The 17,550-nt window shown below is 57.6% G+C and overlaps 2 protein-coding genes across 5 annotated transcripts in view; one reads left to right on the top strand and one right to left on the bottom strand.

Moving 5' to 3' along the window:
* Positions 1-10,193, top strand: part of RIPOR3 (RIPOR family member 3) — a 72,981-nt gene extending 62,788 nt beyond the window's left edge. For all 3 annotated transcript variants that reach the window (XM_065922172.1, XM_065922171.1, XM_065922170.1), the window contains exons 14-22: positions 974-1,104; positions 1,972-2,095; positions 2,573-2,708; positions 3,318-3,479; positions 4,163-4,324; positions 4,796-4,998; positions 6,182-6,265; positions 8,236-8,326; positions 8,880-10,193. In XM_065922172.1, coding sequence (XP_065778244.1) covers positions 974-1,104; positions 1,972-2,095; positions 2,573-2,708; positions 3,318-3,479; positions 4,163-4,324; positions 4,796-4,998; positions 6,182-6,265; positions 8,236-8,326; positions 8,880-8,983 — 1,197 coding nt within the window. In that variant the 3' untranslated portion in view covers positions 8,984-10,193. The remainder of the gene's footprint in view (positions 1-973; positions 1,105-1,971; positions 2,096-2,572; positions 2,709-3,317; positions 3,480-4,162; positions 4,325-4,795; positions 4,999-6,181; positions 6,266-8,235; positions 8,327-8,879) is intronic.
* A 1,247-nt stretch (positions 10,194-11,440) lies between these two features.
* The window catches only part of PTPN1 (protein tyrosine phosphatase non-receptor type 1), a 62,505-nt gene continuing 56,395 nt past the window's right edge, over positions 11,441-17,550 (bottom strand). For both annotated transcript variants that reach the window (XM_065922168.1, XM_065922169.1), the window contains exons 6-9: positions 17,323-17,532; positions 16,853-17,014; positions 16,275-16,501; positions 11,441-14,604 (exon numbers count right to left, since the gene is read on the bottom strand). In XM_065922168.1, the coding sequence (XP_065778240.1) occupies positions 14,418-14,604; positions 16,275-16,501; positions 16,853-17,014; positions 17,323-17,532 (786 nt within the window). In that variant the 3' untranslated portion in view covers positions 11,441-14,417. The remainder of the gene's footprint in view (positions 14,605-16,274; positions 16,502-16,852; positions 17,015-17,322; positions 17,533-17,550) is intronic.

The raw sequence follows: 17,550 nt of genomic DNA, 5'->3' as shown, positions 1-17,550 counted from the left end.
TGGCACAGTGGGAAGGAATCTGCCTGCCAGTACAGGAGACACAAGGGGTGCAGATTCCATCCCTGGGTCAGGAAGATTCCCTGGAGAAGGAAATGGCAGCCCACTCCAGTATTCTTGCCTGGAAAATTCCATGGTCAGAGCAATCTGGCAGGCTAGAGCCCTTGGGGTTACAAAGAATCAAACAGGACTGAGCACACACACACACACACAAACAGACGCGTAAAACAAGGCTCTGTATTGATGGGCGGATAAAAAACGTTGACCTGAGGCTCATGGCCTCTGCATTTCCCATGGGAGCAAAGACTGGTTCAGTTTCAAATCCCAGGGGTCACGGTGACTTTATGCACCGTAATTACTGTGAATAATGGTTGCTGTGTGTGTGTGTGTGTGTGTGTGTGTGTGTGTGCGCGCGCTCGTGCATATATACAAATGAAAACATTTTTTTTCCCCATCGAGCAAGGAAACATCTGCAGGTAGCCTTATTCTTGTCTTGTTGCTCAAGATTTTCTCCTTGGGATCAACCTTCAGGAGCCCAGTTCTGACTCGTGGGGTCCGAGTCAGCCCTGTGCAGTCTGTAGACTCAGCCACAGGGGACCGGCCCCCGGGAGGCTTCGATGACTCGACCCTGCCTCCCGGTCCCCCAGGCAGGGGCTGCCTCCAGACTCCTCCCCTTCCACGCTTCCCTGGGAGAGGAGACACCTGGAATCCAGAGGCTCACCTGGTGGCCTTTGGCCTCTGTCGTCTGGCCCGAGCCATGCCATCTTTAAAAAATAATTTGCAATTAGTTGTTGGTATTTAAAAACTGGGCAGCTCCCCACAACGTCGAGGTTTCTGGTTTTTCTTGGAAACCTGAACGGTCCGCGTCAGGTCCCACACCCCGGGTGGCAGGGCCCCTTGGGGAGGGCCCTGGGGACATGCCCCCCAGCCCGGGCACCGCTGAAGCCTGGCCGTCGGTCTGTCTGTCTGCCCGCAGCCCCGCCGAGCTTGCCGGGAGCATGCGTCTGCCGAGAGCCTGATGGAATGCATCCTGGAGAGCTTCTCTTTCCTCAACGCCCACATCGCCCCCCATGAGCTGGCCCTGTTTGGGGGAGCCCAGGGCCAGCGGTGAGTGCGCTCCTCCCAGTGCTGACCTGGAGTCCAGCCTCGGGCCCAGCGGCCTGCCGGCCCCCCCACCCCCCCCCGTCGGTGACTCCCACCGCGCCCACTCTGCGTCTGTTTCCTTTATTATCGTCCCGGCCCATGTGCCCGGCACGTGACCAACAGCAAACAAGGATATCTCAGTTGGTCTGAGCTTTTGCCCTGAGCAGTGGGCTTTCTTTTTAAACCCTAAAAAATGACACCAGCACACGCAGTAGAACCTGAGACCTCTGCATTGCAATCTGGAAGCAGCAGCCCCGCCCCCACGAGCACGCCGGGCACCCACCGCTCAGCAGCACGGAAGTGCACGAATCCGTTACATTCCTCCCCGCCTCTCAGGACCCCACGGGGAGCGGGTGGCATCTCCCCCCAGCATCCCTGTGTCACGTCCACCCCCTCAGGGCTCGGTCTCAGCCCCTGCCATGGAGCTGACACGGTGCCGGGTGCACTGGTGTCTGACTCAACCCCCCCGTGGCCCAAGCTTGGGGTTCCTGCCCCCACTTTTCGGATAAGTAAACTGACGCTCTGGGAGGCAGACTTATCCAGAGTCCCTGAGCTAGGGATTCGTTTGAACCTCAGGCTTCTGCTCCAATTGCACGCCCTGGAAGGTGGGTGGGGGATAGGGGGCAGCCTTCCCAGCCCCCGCGTTGTGTGAGTTGTTGCTCCCATTTGCCACGTCTCCATTTCTTAGTTCTCTCCCCAGTTTAGCTCCATCTCCCTGGGACCGGGAGCTGGCCCCCCTGGTCAGAGCTCTCCAGGGAGGGAGGATTTCCCCTGTCCTTGGAGGCAGCTGAATGCTGACGGACCAGTCACCCAGTTCTCACTTCCACTCAGAAAGGACAGGAGTCCACCTCCACCACCATCGCTGAAAGCGTCGTCCCGGGAGCTCACGGCTGGTGCCCCAGAGCTGGACGTGCTGCTCATGGTTCACCTCCAGGTCTGCAAAGCGCTGCTGCAGGTGGGTGACGACCTGGGGAGGGTGGGCTTCAAGGTGGGGGGGCGGCAAACAGTTGTGTGGTCCTCAGGCAGCCCAGGCCGTAAACCAAAGGCGGTGGTGACTCGGTAGGTGGCAGATGCTGGATCTCCAGTCCAAACTGGTTCAGAAGGAAATGTTTTGGTTCACAGACCTGAAAGGCCCAGAGGTGGGCTTCAGGTCCGGCTGGATCCAGGGCTGCAAACAGCATCACGATTGGGTCTCACCCTCTCTTATCTCTGCTTGCCTGTGCTGGCTGGCTTCGTGCTCTGGCAGGCTCCTGACAGCTCCAGCCTGCATCCTGTCCTCCCAGCTGCTCTGGCGAGGAGGAATCCCCAGATGCCAGGGCGCTGCGTGGGGACAGGAGGGACGGGGAAGGGGCGGGTGGGGGCCACGGGCATGGTAGCTGACCTCAGAGGGCACGTTCTGGGCTAACCTGGAGCACTGTGGGCTGCTTCCCAGAAACTGGGCTCCCCTAATCTGTCGAGGATGGTCCAGGAGTGCCTTCTGGAAGAAGCTGCGCAGCAGAAGCAGGTTCTGGAGACGCTGTCCGTGCTTGACTTTGAGAAGGTCAGCAAAGCGATGTCCATTGAGGAGAGTAAGTACCTGCCGTCCGGCCGTGTGAATGGCAGGAAGTGATGAGGATGAAAGCTCGTGGTGGGTGGGGCTCCTCTCCCTTCCCGGCACTCGCCGTTCAGTGGCACACAGGGGATGCGAGTGGGGGAGTGGCTAGGCTGGGACCAGACACACACCATGGGGGCGGGAAGGGAGGCCAGCTAGCCTCGGTCAGCTGGGTGACCCTGGACAAATGAGTCACCGCTCTGAGCCTCAGCTTCCCCATCTGTATAATGGGGAGGCCCCCGGGTAGGTGTCAATGAAGGAATCCCCAGGACACATTCAAGGCACACACAGCGTGCTGCCCAACAGCGGCTGGGACCCCACCCCCGTGGGACCCACCCTTGTCCGTCAGGGGAGACTGGGAGCAGCAGCCCAGGGGGTGTCGTGGGGCCGGCGGGCAGTGACCAGATGAGGCTCAGGGCCGAAGCTGCTCGTCTCTGCAGGTGACGCCCGTGGGGAAGGCGCCTGCCTTAGGCCAGGCCGTACCCCCCTCCCCGAGCCCTCGGGTCCCAGGGTCAGGAACCCCCCGGGCCTCCTGGTTGCTTGCCCTTCCGGTATGCCGGGCGGCTTTTTGAGCCTGGCCTTTCAGTCCTCCCCCAGGCCACGCGGAGGAAGGGCTGCCTGAAGCTCTGGAGAGGCTGCATGGGGCCCGGCACCACCCTGTCCTGCCCGGGGACGACGCTGCTGGACCAGCTCAAGAAGACGTTCCTGCACAGAGTCAGGGGGAAATACCCGGGACAGCTAGAGATAGGTAGCCCCTCCCCTGCCCCGCCCCTCCTCACGCCCCCCCGGGAAACACTGTGTGGAGCCCCCAGGGCCTGGAGCATCACCACCGCAGGCCTCCCTTCTGCCCCTGCCGTGCCCACCCCCGCTACAGTTGCCCACGTGGCATCGAAGGGAGGTGTCGCTCACCTGACCACAGAGCATCTCCTCTTCCCGGGGAGAGGAGGGCGGAGTCCGTGAACCCCAGGAGCGGCCTGCATCTGTGGGCTGGTGCAGCTTCTGGGGACCGGCTGATTGCATGGCCTCCACCAGAACCTTAGGGAAGGCCCTGGGGACAGTAGGCAGGACCCTGTCTGCCCGATGGCGGCGTCGTGCGTCCTGGCTGGACTCTTCCCCGGGACGCAGAGCTGGAGCATCCTTCTGTGTTGTCCACGGAAGGGTGGCAGGCACATGCCAGGCAGTGGCTCTGGACCCTACTTGGTTCTGACCACCTGCCTGCCTCTGGGACTCAGACCAAGGGGCTGGTGGGGCCCAGGGTGCATGGATGCCCTGTGGGACCCCCAGCTCAGGCTCGGGGGCCTCAGTTGGGGTGTGTCCCTCGTGGGAATGGGGGGTGCGCCAGCGATCCCATCCACGGGCCGTCACGGAGCCTCCAGACTGACCCGGCCGGGGCCCCGGGGCGTCTTCCCCCCTCGCCCTCTGTGTCGCCAGCCTGTCGCAGGCTCCTGGAGCAGGTGGTCAGTTGCAGCGGGCTGCTGCCTGGAGCCGGGCTCCCCGAGGAACAGACCGTCACCTGGTTCCAGTTTCACAGCTACCTGCGGAGGCAGAGCGTCTCCGACCTGGAGAAGCACTTCGCCCAGCTCACCAAGGAAGGTAGGGGCTGGGGCGGTGGGCACCGCAGGCAACACGGTGACGACAGGGGCCGGCCCACCGCGGAGCCCTCTGTCTCGGCTCTGCGAAGCCGGTTTCTCAGAATCCGTTTCCCCTCCAGCTGTTCTTTTGAGAACCGGATTTAATTAGAGTCCCTGTTCAGCCCACGTAGAAATGAGTGCCAAGGGCAGGAGGTTGTAGGAAGCAGAGGGCCGAGGTCGGAAGTGGACAGGAGTGTGCGCTGGGCTGGCCCGAGTCCCTGAAGTGGGGCTGGCATCGATTCGTCTTCAGGGTGTATCTGACCCCTAGCTCGAACGCCTTCCTGGAGATTCTGGGAGGCCCCCGTGGGACCGGTTTGGGCGGGGCCTCGGTGAGCACACGGAAGCATCCTGGGATTTGCTCCTCCATGGCTGACGATCCGCCCGGCTCGGCCACAGTCAGAGGGGACCCAGGCGTCTCTTCTGTCTCTTCCAGTAACGCTCTTGGAGGAGCTGCAGTGCGGGCCCCAGGCCAGGACAGTCAGGAAGCTGCAGGGGAAGCGGCTGGGCCAGCTCCAGCCCCTGCCGCAGACACTGAGGGCCTGGGCGCTGCTCCAGCTGGAGGGACCCCCCCGGGCGTGCAGAGCGGCCAGCGCCCGCCTGGCCGGTGCGGCCAGAAACAAGAGCTTTCGGGAAAAGGTGCGTGTGGCAGGCGGCGGCCTCTGCGGGCATGTGAGCCGGGGGGCAGGCAGGCTTCATCTCGGAGAAATACAAAAGGGGGTGATGGGGGGCTGCGTTCGCGAGATGCTCCTAGGAACTGACGACAGCCTCGCGCGTGGCCGTCCCCGCCGTCGGCGGCACTGGCCCCAGGGGCAGGGCCGGGGCTGCCAAGCTGTCGTGACCGCATGCCCCACGTGCGCTGGCTCAGCTCAGTGTTTCTACAGCCACGTCGTCTGTTCGGTGGCTGAGACGGCACCTGCACGTAGGATGTTCCTTTTTCAGAATTCTGACAGTCACCCTCATTTACTTTCGTCTAACACGTGTGGCTGGCTGGTTCGTTGTGTTTGGTTCACTTGAAAAACCGAGACGGGACCCCTCTGCCTTTTAGGTTCCAGGTTCCTGGCGCCTTTCTGCGCCAGGTTCCTGGCCCTGTGACTATTCTAGATTTAGGGGACCAGCCTGCTGGGGTCGGAGAAGGGCAATACTGGGGCCTTACCATAGTCTCGGGCGCATCCAAGTGCCAGGTACATCCCCCACACACCCCCCCCCCGCCCCCGCCTGCTTCCTGTGAGCCCCTAAAGCATATTGCAAAGGAAGCACCAGCTTTATTTTCCAGCTGGACGGACATAGCCATGGTCATGTGACCGATGGGGCGGGGTCAGAGCTGTGACTGGAAAGGGTGATGAAGAGATGCTTTTCCTTCCAGCGGCCTCACCAAAGCTCCGTGTTCCGTTCTTCTGTTGTCCCCCATGGACAGCGGATATCTCTGATGTAGCGTTTTACCTACGATGGTAGTTTCAGAATGCATTTTGTAAACGTTAGATGTTTTCAAAAAAATATTTATTTGGCTGGACTGGGTCTTAGCTGTGGCATGTGGCATCCAGTTCCCTGATGGGTATGGAACCCAGGCTCCCTGCATTGGGAGCGGAGTCGTAGCCACTGGACCCCCAGGGAGTCCTGAGACCAGTGCTTTCGATAAACTAGAGCTGGTACGCACGGGGCGTGTAGTACCACAGCCTACCACTCCTACAACTATGCTGTGCACACAGGCATATCCATATACACACGCTGTGTACTTCCAGCATGCTGGAAGACAGGCGGTGGGTAGTACTGTGGGTTTTGCTCTCTCCAGCCCGCCGTTCACAGCCACCTTATTTCCTAGGCCTTGCTCTTCTACACCAACGCCCTGACCGAAAATGATGCAAAACTCCAGCAAGCTGCGTGCGTGGCGCTAAGACATCTCCGGGTGAGTCTAACCTGCCCTTGCTGGCGATGGAGAGAAGCCTGGTTGTGATTAATGCTGAAGTTAGTGCATTTCGAAATGATTCCACTGGGGCCAAAAAAAAACCTGCCAGTGAAAAAGCACCGCAAAGAGCTGGCTGCAGAGAGACGGCCATCCGCTCCGCCAGCAGACGCCCCGTGGGCAGAGGCCCCTCGGCAGTGGCCTCGTGCTCATTTGCTCCGGCTCTGTGTGAACAAGCAGGTGGCCCCAAGAGGCTCACTTTTGTGCTCTTGGATTATATGATTTAACAGCCTCAATTAAAACTTTTCTAAAAGCACGATAAGCTCATTGTAGAAAAACAGCCCTTGCTTCTCTGGTGGCTCAGGAGCAAAGAACCCACCTGCTAACGCAGAGGACACGGGGCTCGATCCCTGGTCCGGGAAGATCCCACATACCTCCGAGCAAGTAACTCTGTGCGCCCCAACTATTGAGGCTGTGCTCGAGAGCCCTGGAGCCACCACCACCGAGGCCATGTCTCACGTCTACTGAAGCCCGCGTGCGCCAGAGCCCAGGCTCCACAAGTCACTACAGCAAGCAGCCCGGCTCGTCGCCACCAGAGAAAAGCCCAGGCAGCGATGAAACCCAACACAGCCAAAAATAAACAAAGAAAAGGTGTAAAATGCAGAAATGCAAAAGTTACTCATCCTTTTTTTTTGGCCACACCTTGGGGCATGCGGGATTTTAGTTCCCCAACCAGGGTTCGAACCAGGGCCCCCTGAAGTGGAAGGGTGGAGCCCTGACCACTGATTCACCAGGAAATTCCCCCAAAGTTATGCCTCTCTGTGCATAAAGCTCTTAAAATTTATATGGAGTTCTGGATTACTTCCTTAGGCTAGACTTACTGTTCAGTGTTATCCCAGGGCCAGAAAATATAAATTTTAAAAAATACGTATTCTCGGTTGCCCTGGGTCTGTGACTGTGCCCGGGCTTTCTCTAGTTGCGACAAGCGCGGGCTCCTCTTTGTTGCGGAGCGTGGCTTCTCGCTGTGGGGGCTTCTCTTCTCGTGGGGCAAAGGCTCGAGGCGCACGGGCTTCAGCGGTCGCAGCACGCTGGCTCAGTGGTTGTGGCAATCGGGCTTAGTTGGCCCGCAGCTTGTGGGATCCTCCCGGGCAGGGAGTTGAACCCATGTCCTCTGCACTGACTGGCGTGTTCTTATCCCGTGAACCACCAGGGAAGCCCTGAATGCTTTTGAGACTTGAGACCACACACCCCTTGACACTCACCTGTGTGAAAATGCAGATACGAGGCGGTGCTCGGTTAACTTCTGTTTGTGTCTATAACTCTTATTTTAAAAAACTCATCATCATTTTGCTAGATGAAAAATGATCCAATAGAGACTAAATTCTTTCTGGAAGAAACCGACAGGAAATTCTACAAGGTCCATCTGGTTATGATCAAATAACCAGGGAGTGTCCAGACGCCCACTAGAGGGGGCTAGCATGCACTCTGGCCCTGGGCCTGGGGGATGGCGGGTGGTCAGCCGTGCCTGGACCAGGACACTCATCACTCCTCTCCTGGTCCGACCTGGAGGGTGGGGTTGGGCGAGGTAGAGGAGCTAGAAAGGTCCAGAAGAAAGCAGGTCTTCTTCCAACATGGGCCTTTCAGAAGGTGTCAGGGTGGAAAAGATGACGTTTGCCAATGGCACTTCAGTGAACCTGAGGCCTCATGGTTGGATGGCATCACCAACTCAATGGACATGGGTTTGGGTAAACTCCGGGAGTTGGTGATGGACAGGGAGGCCTGGTGTGCTGCGGTTCATGGGGTCGTAAAGAGTCGGACACGACTGAGCGACTGAGGCCTCATGAGAAGCATGTAAGCCTTTGGAGAAGGAAGGGGCTGAGGTCGGAGAGAGCATGCTAGGGCTGGTCGTGCAGGGTTTTATGAAAGCGGACACCTGTTCCTTAAAATGCCCACTTCTCCCCAACCTCCAACAGGGCGTGGAAAGCATCGATCAGATCGCCAGCCTGTGCCGGTCTGACGTGGAGGCTGTGCGTGTGGCTGCCCGGGAAACCACACTGTCCTTTGGTGAGGTCCAGCATCCCGTGCTCCCGAGTGCGGGCGGGGCTGGGGGTGCCGGGGTCCATGGACAGGCTGTGCTGGGGAGGCCACGGTCAGCTCCCCAAAGACCCAAACCAGTCCCGTGCTCCCCAGTGCGGGCGGGGGGTGGGGGTGCCGGGGTCCATGGACAGGCTGTACTGGGGAGGCCACGGTCAGCTCCCCGAGACGCAAACCCACACACGGGCACCACCAGTGACCCGCTTCACCGCGCCTGGCCGGGGCAGGTTTCCTGTAAGGCCGAGGTGGCAGGAGGCGCTCTGTTAACCTCTTAACCTGCCCCGTTTACAGTCCGTGGGGATGAGAGCCAGACGGAAGGCGGGACTAAGGTTCGGCAGACCGTGCGGACACAGGGGCGGGTCACGGGGTCCACGTGAGGCGGCCCCCGGGCTCCCTGACCCGCAGCCTTCCAGCGGCCCCGGAGGCCCGGGCGTCCAGAAGCACTGAGGCCACCGTGGCTCCCCAGGGCAGACGAGAGCGAGGCAGGGGGACAGTCCACTGACAGACGGCCTTGATGTTTCAGGGGAGAAAGGCCGCTTGGCTTTTGAGAAGATGGACAGACTCTGCTCAGAACAGAGAGAAGCGGCCTTTGGCCAGGAGGCAGATGTTGAAATCACCATCTTTTAAAAAGCCTCAGCTGACGGGCTCAAACCCGGCGTCCCTGTCTGTGCTGCGCCTGGCCCCAACACAGGGAGGATTTGGGGGGGTGCAGCAGTGGGGGGCAGGCTGAGTGCTCCCCCAGAAGCGTCAGCTGGCCGAGCTGCTTCCTGACCGTCCGGGCCAGTTATGAAGCCCCGGGGTAGAGCAAGCACCGCACTTTGAGGGCCGCACTCCGGTCCGCCTTTGGCTTTGAGCAGCGGCCTGACCCCCAGGCTGCAGAGCTGGGTCAGGGCCCGCCGGTCCTGCTACGGGGAGGCCGAGGCTGGGAGTCAGCAGGGCAGCCGGCTTGGCGCCATCCGGTTCCCTCAAGCCCGGGACCGAGGCGGCGAACAGGCGGCTGACCCAGCAAGGCGGCGACGCGGGTCGGGCCTGGCCACAGCACAGGCTGACGCTGTGGGAGGGGGTCGGGGGCCACGCGGGAGGGCCCAGCCGGGGTCTCCGCTGTTCTCTTCACCCGACACGCAGCCCCGATGTCTGTGGAGCCGGGCGGCGGCCTGCCGACCACGGACCTTGCTCTCACTGTGGTTCCACACCAGGACACAAGGACGGGGCCCCAGCCGGGAAGCCCGAGCGCCCTGTGCTGTGACCTTCACCAGGCAGAACCCAAGGGCTCAGCGGTAATGAATCCGCCTGCACTGCAGGAGACTCGGGTTCAACCCCTGGGTCGGGAAGATCCCCAGGACGAGGAAATGGCAACCCCACTCCAGTGTTCTTGCCTGGAGAAGTCCATGGACAGGAGCCTGGCGGGCTGCCACCCATGGGGTTGCACAGAGTCTGACAACTGAGCGACTGAGCACGATGAAGCAGAAATCAAAGTCGGATTCTGAAGCGAGTCCACGTGGGGCTTATTAAACAACTGCTTCAGAGGCCACGCGGTGGTCTGAGGAAAGATTTCACTGGACACCATGTTTAAAGGAAGAAACTGTTTCCTATTTAAGTCTTAAGAAAACCCCAGAGTGTCCTGGGATGTTTCTGGGTCAATACAGAGGCACCCTGGGTTCTGGATGTGGAATCCACAGTGAAATCGGAAAGCTCTGTAAGTTAAACATGCTCATTTACATTTCATGTATATATTTTGTGCTTTTCGGTTTAATTCAGTATTTATTTGCCTTGCCGATACGTTGTTTTCTGAAATTTCAATAAAGATAACTTTTTATTGGTGTTTCACTCTACCTGAGACACATGGAAGGCAGTGGTGGTTTTTTCAAACATCCTCAAGCAAGAAGCCACCCTCAGCCCTGCCCCAATCCCCAGGGCCCTGTCCAACGTGACATTCTGTGCAGTGGCTTCTGCCACAGTCGCAGGGGCAGTGGAGGGTGGTCTTGGGGCAGGGCGCCTCTTGGATTCTCCCCAGGCTCCCTGAGTCCTCTCTCCTTAGACACCAGGAGGCCACCCTGCTCTGGCCCTGCACTCTAATTTCTGCTCAAGGTTACAAATTTATCGTTTCTCACACTGGCATTCCACCTCCTCATCAAAGTTTGGCTGCCTTTTTTTTTGTATCTGAGACGACAGTGACGGCGGGTGTGGTACCCGGGTCCCCACTGTCCTCGCTGGGCACTTGGCCACGTGACCACAGGCTGTCTTCATTTCTGGGTTCCACAGATCTCACTGGGAGGCCACAGCATCCACAGGTTACTCAGCAGCCAGCTTTGAAACGACCATAAAGCATTAAGGGATGCAGGGGAATTCTTTGTACTATTTCCTCAACATCTTGCAAATCTGAAATTATTCCAGAATAAGAAGGAAAAAAAAAAATCACCTTAGGGGCGATTCCCATTTGATTTCAGACTACACTACACGAATCCTCACTGTTACAGCTCCATCAGTTCTACGTCAAATGTGACTTGGGAAAGGGGCTGAGAGGTGGTCACCCTGAGTCCTAAAGGCAGCCGGCAAGGGGACACGTTCGTGAGGTTTGAGCAGTTCTTCAAACAACTTGTATAAACTCATTAAGTTATCCAAGGGCCCTAATACACTGAAGTGGTGAGTTTTGTTACCATTACTGAGGGGTAAGAATAAGAGGCCCTGAAGCTCCGAGTAAACGCACCAGGCGGGGAAAGTTCTCGCAGACCAAAGGCACCCACGACCCCCAGGAGGCGGTCATAATCCTCAGACGTGAAAAAGCTGTAACCCCTCCCGAACGACAGCATCCGCTTCACATCAGCAGGGATGGAGAGAAACACGAGCTGCCAGCCTGGTTTAGGCCCATTAAGCGAAGAGATGGGAAGCATCCCAATCCATGTTCTTTAGAAAAAAAGATTTTTATTGTTGCAACTAAAATGCAAACCATCATTTATATGGCAAGTTGGAAAACTGTACAGTTTGACAGTTCTGTGAGGTCACAGAAGACCCTGAGATGCCCCCCACCCCCCCATCATGCATCCACGTATACACACACCTGGAAAGGTATTATACCAAAACACCTGGCTTTTTTTGTTTTTATTTTTGTAAAAATGGTTTATTCTATGGCCATTGTAAAAAATAATGACCTGATGAGTAAATATTGGCTTAAGGCATATAGCAGAGCAGCTCACTACTTCTCTAACATACGTGTGACAAGACGCAGAGCCATCTGTTTTCCAAGGATAGAAGGTTAAACCAGTAAATCCACTTTGAAATGCTACTATATATACACACCCAAACTACTACATAAACATACAGGACTTAACAGAACAAGACGGACAAGCCCTGCTCAAACACGCTTACAGCCTGGCCCCCAGCCTCATCCGCACCTTACCCAGGCCTGCGGGCAACGCCGCAGACGCTCCCCCACGGAAACTCCTCGCAGAGCTTCTAACATGTGAAAGGCAAAGTGTGAAAATGCTGGCGGAAGAGCAGCTCGTGAGCCACAGCTGCCTTTTTTTTCTTGGTAAAAAAGCCACTGAATGTGGAGGTCATAGGTTCCCCCACGCAGGCGGAGTCCTGAGCACCATCAGTCCCCAGGTTCGGGGTGGGGCAGACAGCTCGTGCAGCAAGGCCCCCAGACCTAGAGGGCCACAGGATGACTTGAAGGGACCGTCACCCAGGCTGTTTCAGGAAGGGCGGTTTCCGACAGTTGCCTTGGTTCCAAATCACGGTCCGCTCAAGGAGAGTGTGAACTTGGGAGCAGTGGCGACTGATCCCAAAGGTGCGCGTGTATGTGGGTGGGAGGACCTGCTTGTCTACATGTCCAGAGTGCAGGTGTGACTGTGGCTTCCCACACCCTTGGAATGTCGGAGCTGCAGTGGACCCAGCTGGAGCAGGACAGGCTGGGCTTCACGAGGAAGTCACCACAGCATCGTGTCAGGAATTAGGCAACTCTCTGTTACTGGAAAATGCCATTCCACTGCTGAATGGCGACTATTTCAGCAACAGTCTTAGGAACCACAGCCACGTAACGATCGGACCGTGCAAAGGGAAACTGGACTTGTACATGGGGCACGTGAGTCAGCAGAGCGCTAAGTGTTCCAAGCACATCGTATCTGATGGGGACACAGGAAGACGGCACATGCATCTAATACACACAGGGAGAGTGGGGGCTGAGATCAAGGTTGAACAGGTAACTGGGGAGGGGAGGACCCGGGACAAAGGAACCTCACGCCATGTCTTAAATAGCCAAGTGTCCATTATATATCATTCCCTTGTTCTGTGAACACACACAGACTTCTCGAGCTTCCCGCAGCATCGTGACGTGGCAACAGCGCCCAGCCATCCTCCTACCAGGCACTGGTCCAGCGGAGGCTCACGGCAGAGTCCTCCTGTCCAGCCCGACCTGAGGGTTTACTGCTCTACTTCTGGACAAAACCCTTGGTCCAAGGCTGACATCAAAAACTTGAACATGTTATTGGTTTAAGAAGATGCTAGTGCACTGTGGATGCCTTCAGGGGAAACAATGGAAAAATAAACATGGAGTGGAGAGCGGCTCACGACGGCGGTCTCCGAGGGGGGCGGCGGGGAGGACTCTGCGTGCCGCCTGCTGAGGCCCCCACGTGAGGCTCGCCCCGCCGCCCACCCAGGCCGCCCTGACCCGTGCTACGGGCACAGCGCCGTCCTGTGCCCTCCTCAGAACTGGGCTGTGGGTCTGGTCCTCCGAGCAGGGGAAGGGAGGCAGGGAAGAGGGCGGAGCAGAGGCCAAGCGCCTGGGAGGGCCGCTTCAGTGCAGAGCCGGGGCTCGCGGGCGGCTGGCGGCCCTGCCCGCAGCCCTCGCCCACGGCGGCTGCCTGCCAGGCAGACGAGGGTGGCACTGGGTCAGGCTGTGTGTCACTGTTGAACAGGACTGGAAAGAAGCCAAGCATTTCCAGACAAGCCCAGCGCTGCAGAGCTGCAGACCCATGCACACCCTGGCCACCCCTGCCTCCCGCGAAAAGTTTGATTTTTCACGAGCTCTGCCTTTCCAAAAATCACCTCCAAAAAAAAATTTGTTTCTATGCTGCTATACCACCAGATGCACTCAAAGACAGTTGCTTAGAAAAGAGGTAAAATGTGAAAAACCATTAAAGAACAAATCACCTTGGGAGGCGATTTCCGTGACCGGAGATTTGAGAGTCCTCCTTGACCTTTTCCCTAACTTGAACAGCGACACGTTCCAATGGGGGTATTTCTACTGAGACAGCATTCCTATTACGAGCCAAGTGGAACCTGCTCCGTCTGGGTCTCAAGGCCTGGGTGAAGGGCCAGTGGCCGCCCTGTGGTGACCTCTGGCCCTGGGGGGCTCTGAATGGGGACGGAGCGAGGCGGCAGGCCGGCTGCGAGGGGAGGGCTCTGTGGGGCAACGGACGGAAGGACACAGCGGGACGCCCTGAGCAGAAGCAGAAGCCAGGCTCTGTTTTCTAGAGATGGCCTTCGCTGCTCTCCTCCTCCCAGCGGGGAAGCCCGCAGCAGGGGACGTGCCCGAGCAGACAGGGTCCGCCCCTCAATCCTCTTCTCCAAAGGAGTTTACATTCGTACACGTGTGGGAGTCTTTCCCTGGGAAATCAAATAAAAACTGTATCTGGTTACACCACCTAAGGGTACAAGAAAGTTTCATAAGTGCCTAGTTTTTTCTCCACCCCCCTCCCCAGAAATAACAAAAAGCTGCTTTTTATAAAGGTTAAAAACAACAATGTGTTGTAATTCTATTTTTTTTTTTCAAAAACAAATGAACAAAAAAAAAAGAAAAAAAAAGAGAGAGACGTATTTGGCATTTCCTCTACTTACTCCTGAATAGGTTAAGGCCCTGAGATTAGACTCTTTTACTCTGGGGACCAAGTGCCTCCAGACCCCAGTGCATCAACCCCAGTCCTCTCTCGTTAGCCCTTCACAGTTCCAGACTCTGAAAACCTTTGGCCTGCTTCCTCCGGGACGGGCTCAGAGCTTCCCTGGCACTGAGCACCGCGCCGGGCGAAGGCCAGGCTTTCTGCGCGCGGTCCGGCCAGCACATCCGTCAGTGGAAACAGACCCTGTAGCAGAGGTACGCGCCGGCCGTGAGGACCGTGGCCACACACACGTTGACCAGGAGGGGCTTCCAGTGGCTCAGCGGCTGGTCTCGCTCCTCTGCCGGCGGTGACGGCTCCCCCTGCGCAGGGTCTGCGACTGCGACCCGCCTTCGGACTTCAGTGTCTTGACTCGTGCTGAGGAGTGAGGGGGCAGAGAAGGATTACTCACCCGGGGAGACAATGGCAAGAACGCAATTATCATGGGACGAACTGTAGGGAAAAGGAGCCCTATGGAAACAGTCTGGCGACACTGACAGTGGTCGGAAGCCTGCCCGTCACCACCTCCTTCCCAGGGCCCGGCTGCAGGGCCAGGGCAGGGGTCCGGAGAGCCACCGCTGCGGGAGACAGGGGAGGCTCGTGGACGGGGCGAGGCCTGGGTGCGTGTGGGCTCCCCCCGGTGGAGAGACGCTCAGGATCTCGGCCCACTCCACATTCTCCTGGCACCCTCTGGCTTTCAGCTCCCAGGTCCACACTTCCCTCCTCCTCACCTTCACCCACGGAATGTGGAGGGCACCTCTCTCCACTGTCTTCATGAACAAAGAAAGAGGACACGCAACACAGATGTGACACAAGCCTTGTGCAAGCTCCTGACTTGCCCGTGGCCCGCCGTGAGCCGTCAGGGGGAGTACACCAGTCCACCCTCGAGTGTCAGCGGAGGCCCGGGAAGCCAGGCACAGCTCCCTACACTCAGGATCTGCTCTGGGAGGCTCCACCGGACAAGTGTCTCTAGAGCCCCAGAACCAGAGGTGCACGAAAGGCCCTGGGAGCAGGCTCATGGGTCAGGACTCAGATGTGGAAGCCAGCATTCGGCAAAGTAACCAGGGAAGGTCTGGATGGTGAGTTTAGCTGGAGGACCTTGCGGGGGACACACCACGGGTGACCTGCTCTCTCCCGCATGATGTTCCCAAGTCTGGCCACAAGAATACACTCTGATCCTGTCTTTCAAAAGCTACAGAATATTCAGCACAGGGAGAAAGCCCACCCAATACACTCCCTGGATACAAAATCAACCCACCTCTAGTTTTCCACCATCAGAGGTGATGCCACTATGAACACCTCTGCCTACACACCCCTGTACCCCACACGCCTGCTGAGAACTGCTGCAGACAAATGTGAGGTCAGAGACGGCGCTCATCTTAAGCTGCCCTCCAAAACAGGGGGCACGAGGGCACCGCTCCCATGGGCTCAGGCTGATTCCTGTCCATCCTTCAAGCTTCTGCACAATGCCACCTCCTGCAGGCAGCCCTCCCTGACCTCCCAGGAAAGGCTGACCACCTCAGGGTGCGCCTCCATCACAGCCCTGTCCATGGGGCCCCTGCCACAACCTACTGTTCCCTTCCCAACAAGATGGTCCACAATACCGACCAGGGGCCGAAGTCTAATTATCTCAGTTCTCACATGCATCAGTAGGTGCTCAGTAATCTGTCAAACTGTAAGGAAGCAAAGCGGCAATCAAAGCTACATGAAAAGGTTAAGTTCTGGGGGCTGAAGGTGCATGGTCAAGTCTGGGTTTTAGTCTCAGGACTGGCCCGAAGCCCCGCTTCTGTTTTCTGTTGCTGTCAACACGGGGCTGAAGACTGTCTCTGTCGCACCAGAGCCCTGGTTCGAACAATCACCGCCAGGTGGTGCTAGACCCCCGCTAAAGCCTTTCCCGGGCCAACCTGTGGCTCAACCCAGAGGCTCTGCCAACCAGCGGAGGCACAGGGCTGGTTCAGGGGCCCGGTCTCCCCAAGGACACAGAAGCACCGGTTGCCAAGAGGAGGCTGCCCCCCGCCCCCCAGGAGGCCAGGACCCTCTAACTTTACCTTTCCAGGCTGCAGGGGGCGTTTAAAGGGGTTCTGGTTGCGTCCTTGATGGGGCCGTCTTCTCTACCCTCTTCCTCGGTGTCATCCTTGCCCCACTGATGGTTCGGGAAGAACTCCTTGCACTTCCCGTTGTGTGGCTCCAGGACTCGCTTGGGGGGCCGGGGCGGTGGGGGGACGTGCTCCGGTGGGGGCTCCAAATCCTCGTGGGAGAGTTCTTTCCATTGCTCCTTGAAAAAGCAGCAAGAAGACTTCACGTTTGGTGATTCGTCAGGACATCTGCTCCCTTTCAAGTGAGGAGCCTTTCAGCTTCTCGGGTCTCCAGCCATGTCCTTGGAAGACGAGATCTTTGGAAAATACAATCTATTCTCCCTATTAGCGCTCTCTATGTGAGCACTTCAAAGACATTGGAACATGGTAACAACTTCCACAACTTTCTAGCTAAACAGACTTAAACATGAAGTCTAGCTATTTCCCCTGACACCTGACATTATTTCAGCTTTGACAGTGAACAGCCTCCTTCTTTAGAGGCAAAAGTTTAAAACCAACACACCTGAGATTAAAGCAGAAGGAATGCTGACCTGCACTGAAGAGTCTCCCATGATGAACTTGGCGCCCTCGATCACAGCCAGGTAGGAGAAGCGGAGCTGGTCTGCGGTCTGGATCAGTCCCATCCGAAATTTCCGCATTTCTAACAGAACTTTCTTGATATCAACGGAAGAAGGGTCTTTCCTTTTGTCCATCTGAAAGCCAGAGAGGAGACACAGCTGAATGGAGTCGTGTGTCAGGTACAACACGACTGTACACGTCCTGGGGGAGCGTGAGACGGAAAAGTGTGAGGGAAGGGGATTCTCTGGCTTCCATATCAAAATTAAGAGCACTGCTCCAAATGAAGCTGTTTAGGGTAAAGCTCCCTTGATGGGAGGGAAGCTGCTAGAAAGTCGAGACCAAAGCTAGCTGACCGCAGACAGTGACAGAGGACCGCGGCCAGGCGAGCCTGGAGGTCACTGCAAGCTCCCTCTGCTTTCTGCGATCTTGAGGGCCGTCTTACCAGCAAGAGGCAGGTGTCAGCCAGGCAGAAGGTGCCCGACCTGCCGATGCCGGCGCTGCAGTGAACCACGATGGGGCCGTGCTCACGGCTGAGTGAGCCCGACTCGCGGACTTTGAAGAGAAAGTTCAGAAATGAGGCGGGCGATTCCGGGACTCCAAAGTCAGGCCACGTGGTGTAGTGGAAATGCAAGATCTCCCGGGTTTCTCGAGACTGAAAGAGAAATATGCA

Source organism: Muntiacus reevesi, chromosome 2 (assembly GCF_963930625.1).
Source record: "Muntiacus reevesi chromosome 2, mMunRee1.1, whole genome shotgun sequence".
Classification (NCBI taxonomy): domain Eukaryota; kingdom Metazoa; phylum Chordata; class Mammalia; order Artiodactyla; family Cervidae; genus Muntiacus; species Muntiacus reevesi.
The sequence above is the reverse complement of the archived record's forward strand: the minus strand, read 5'-3'. Positions and strand labels throughout refer to the sequence as shown.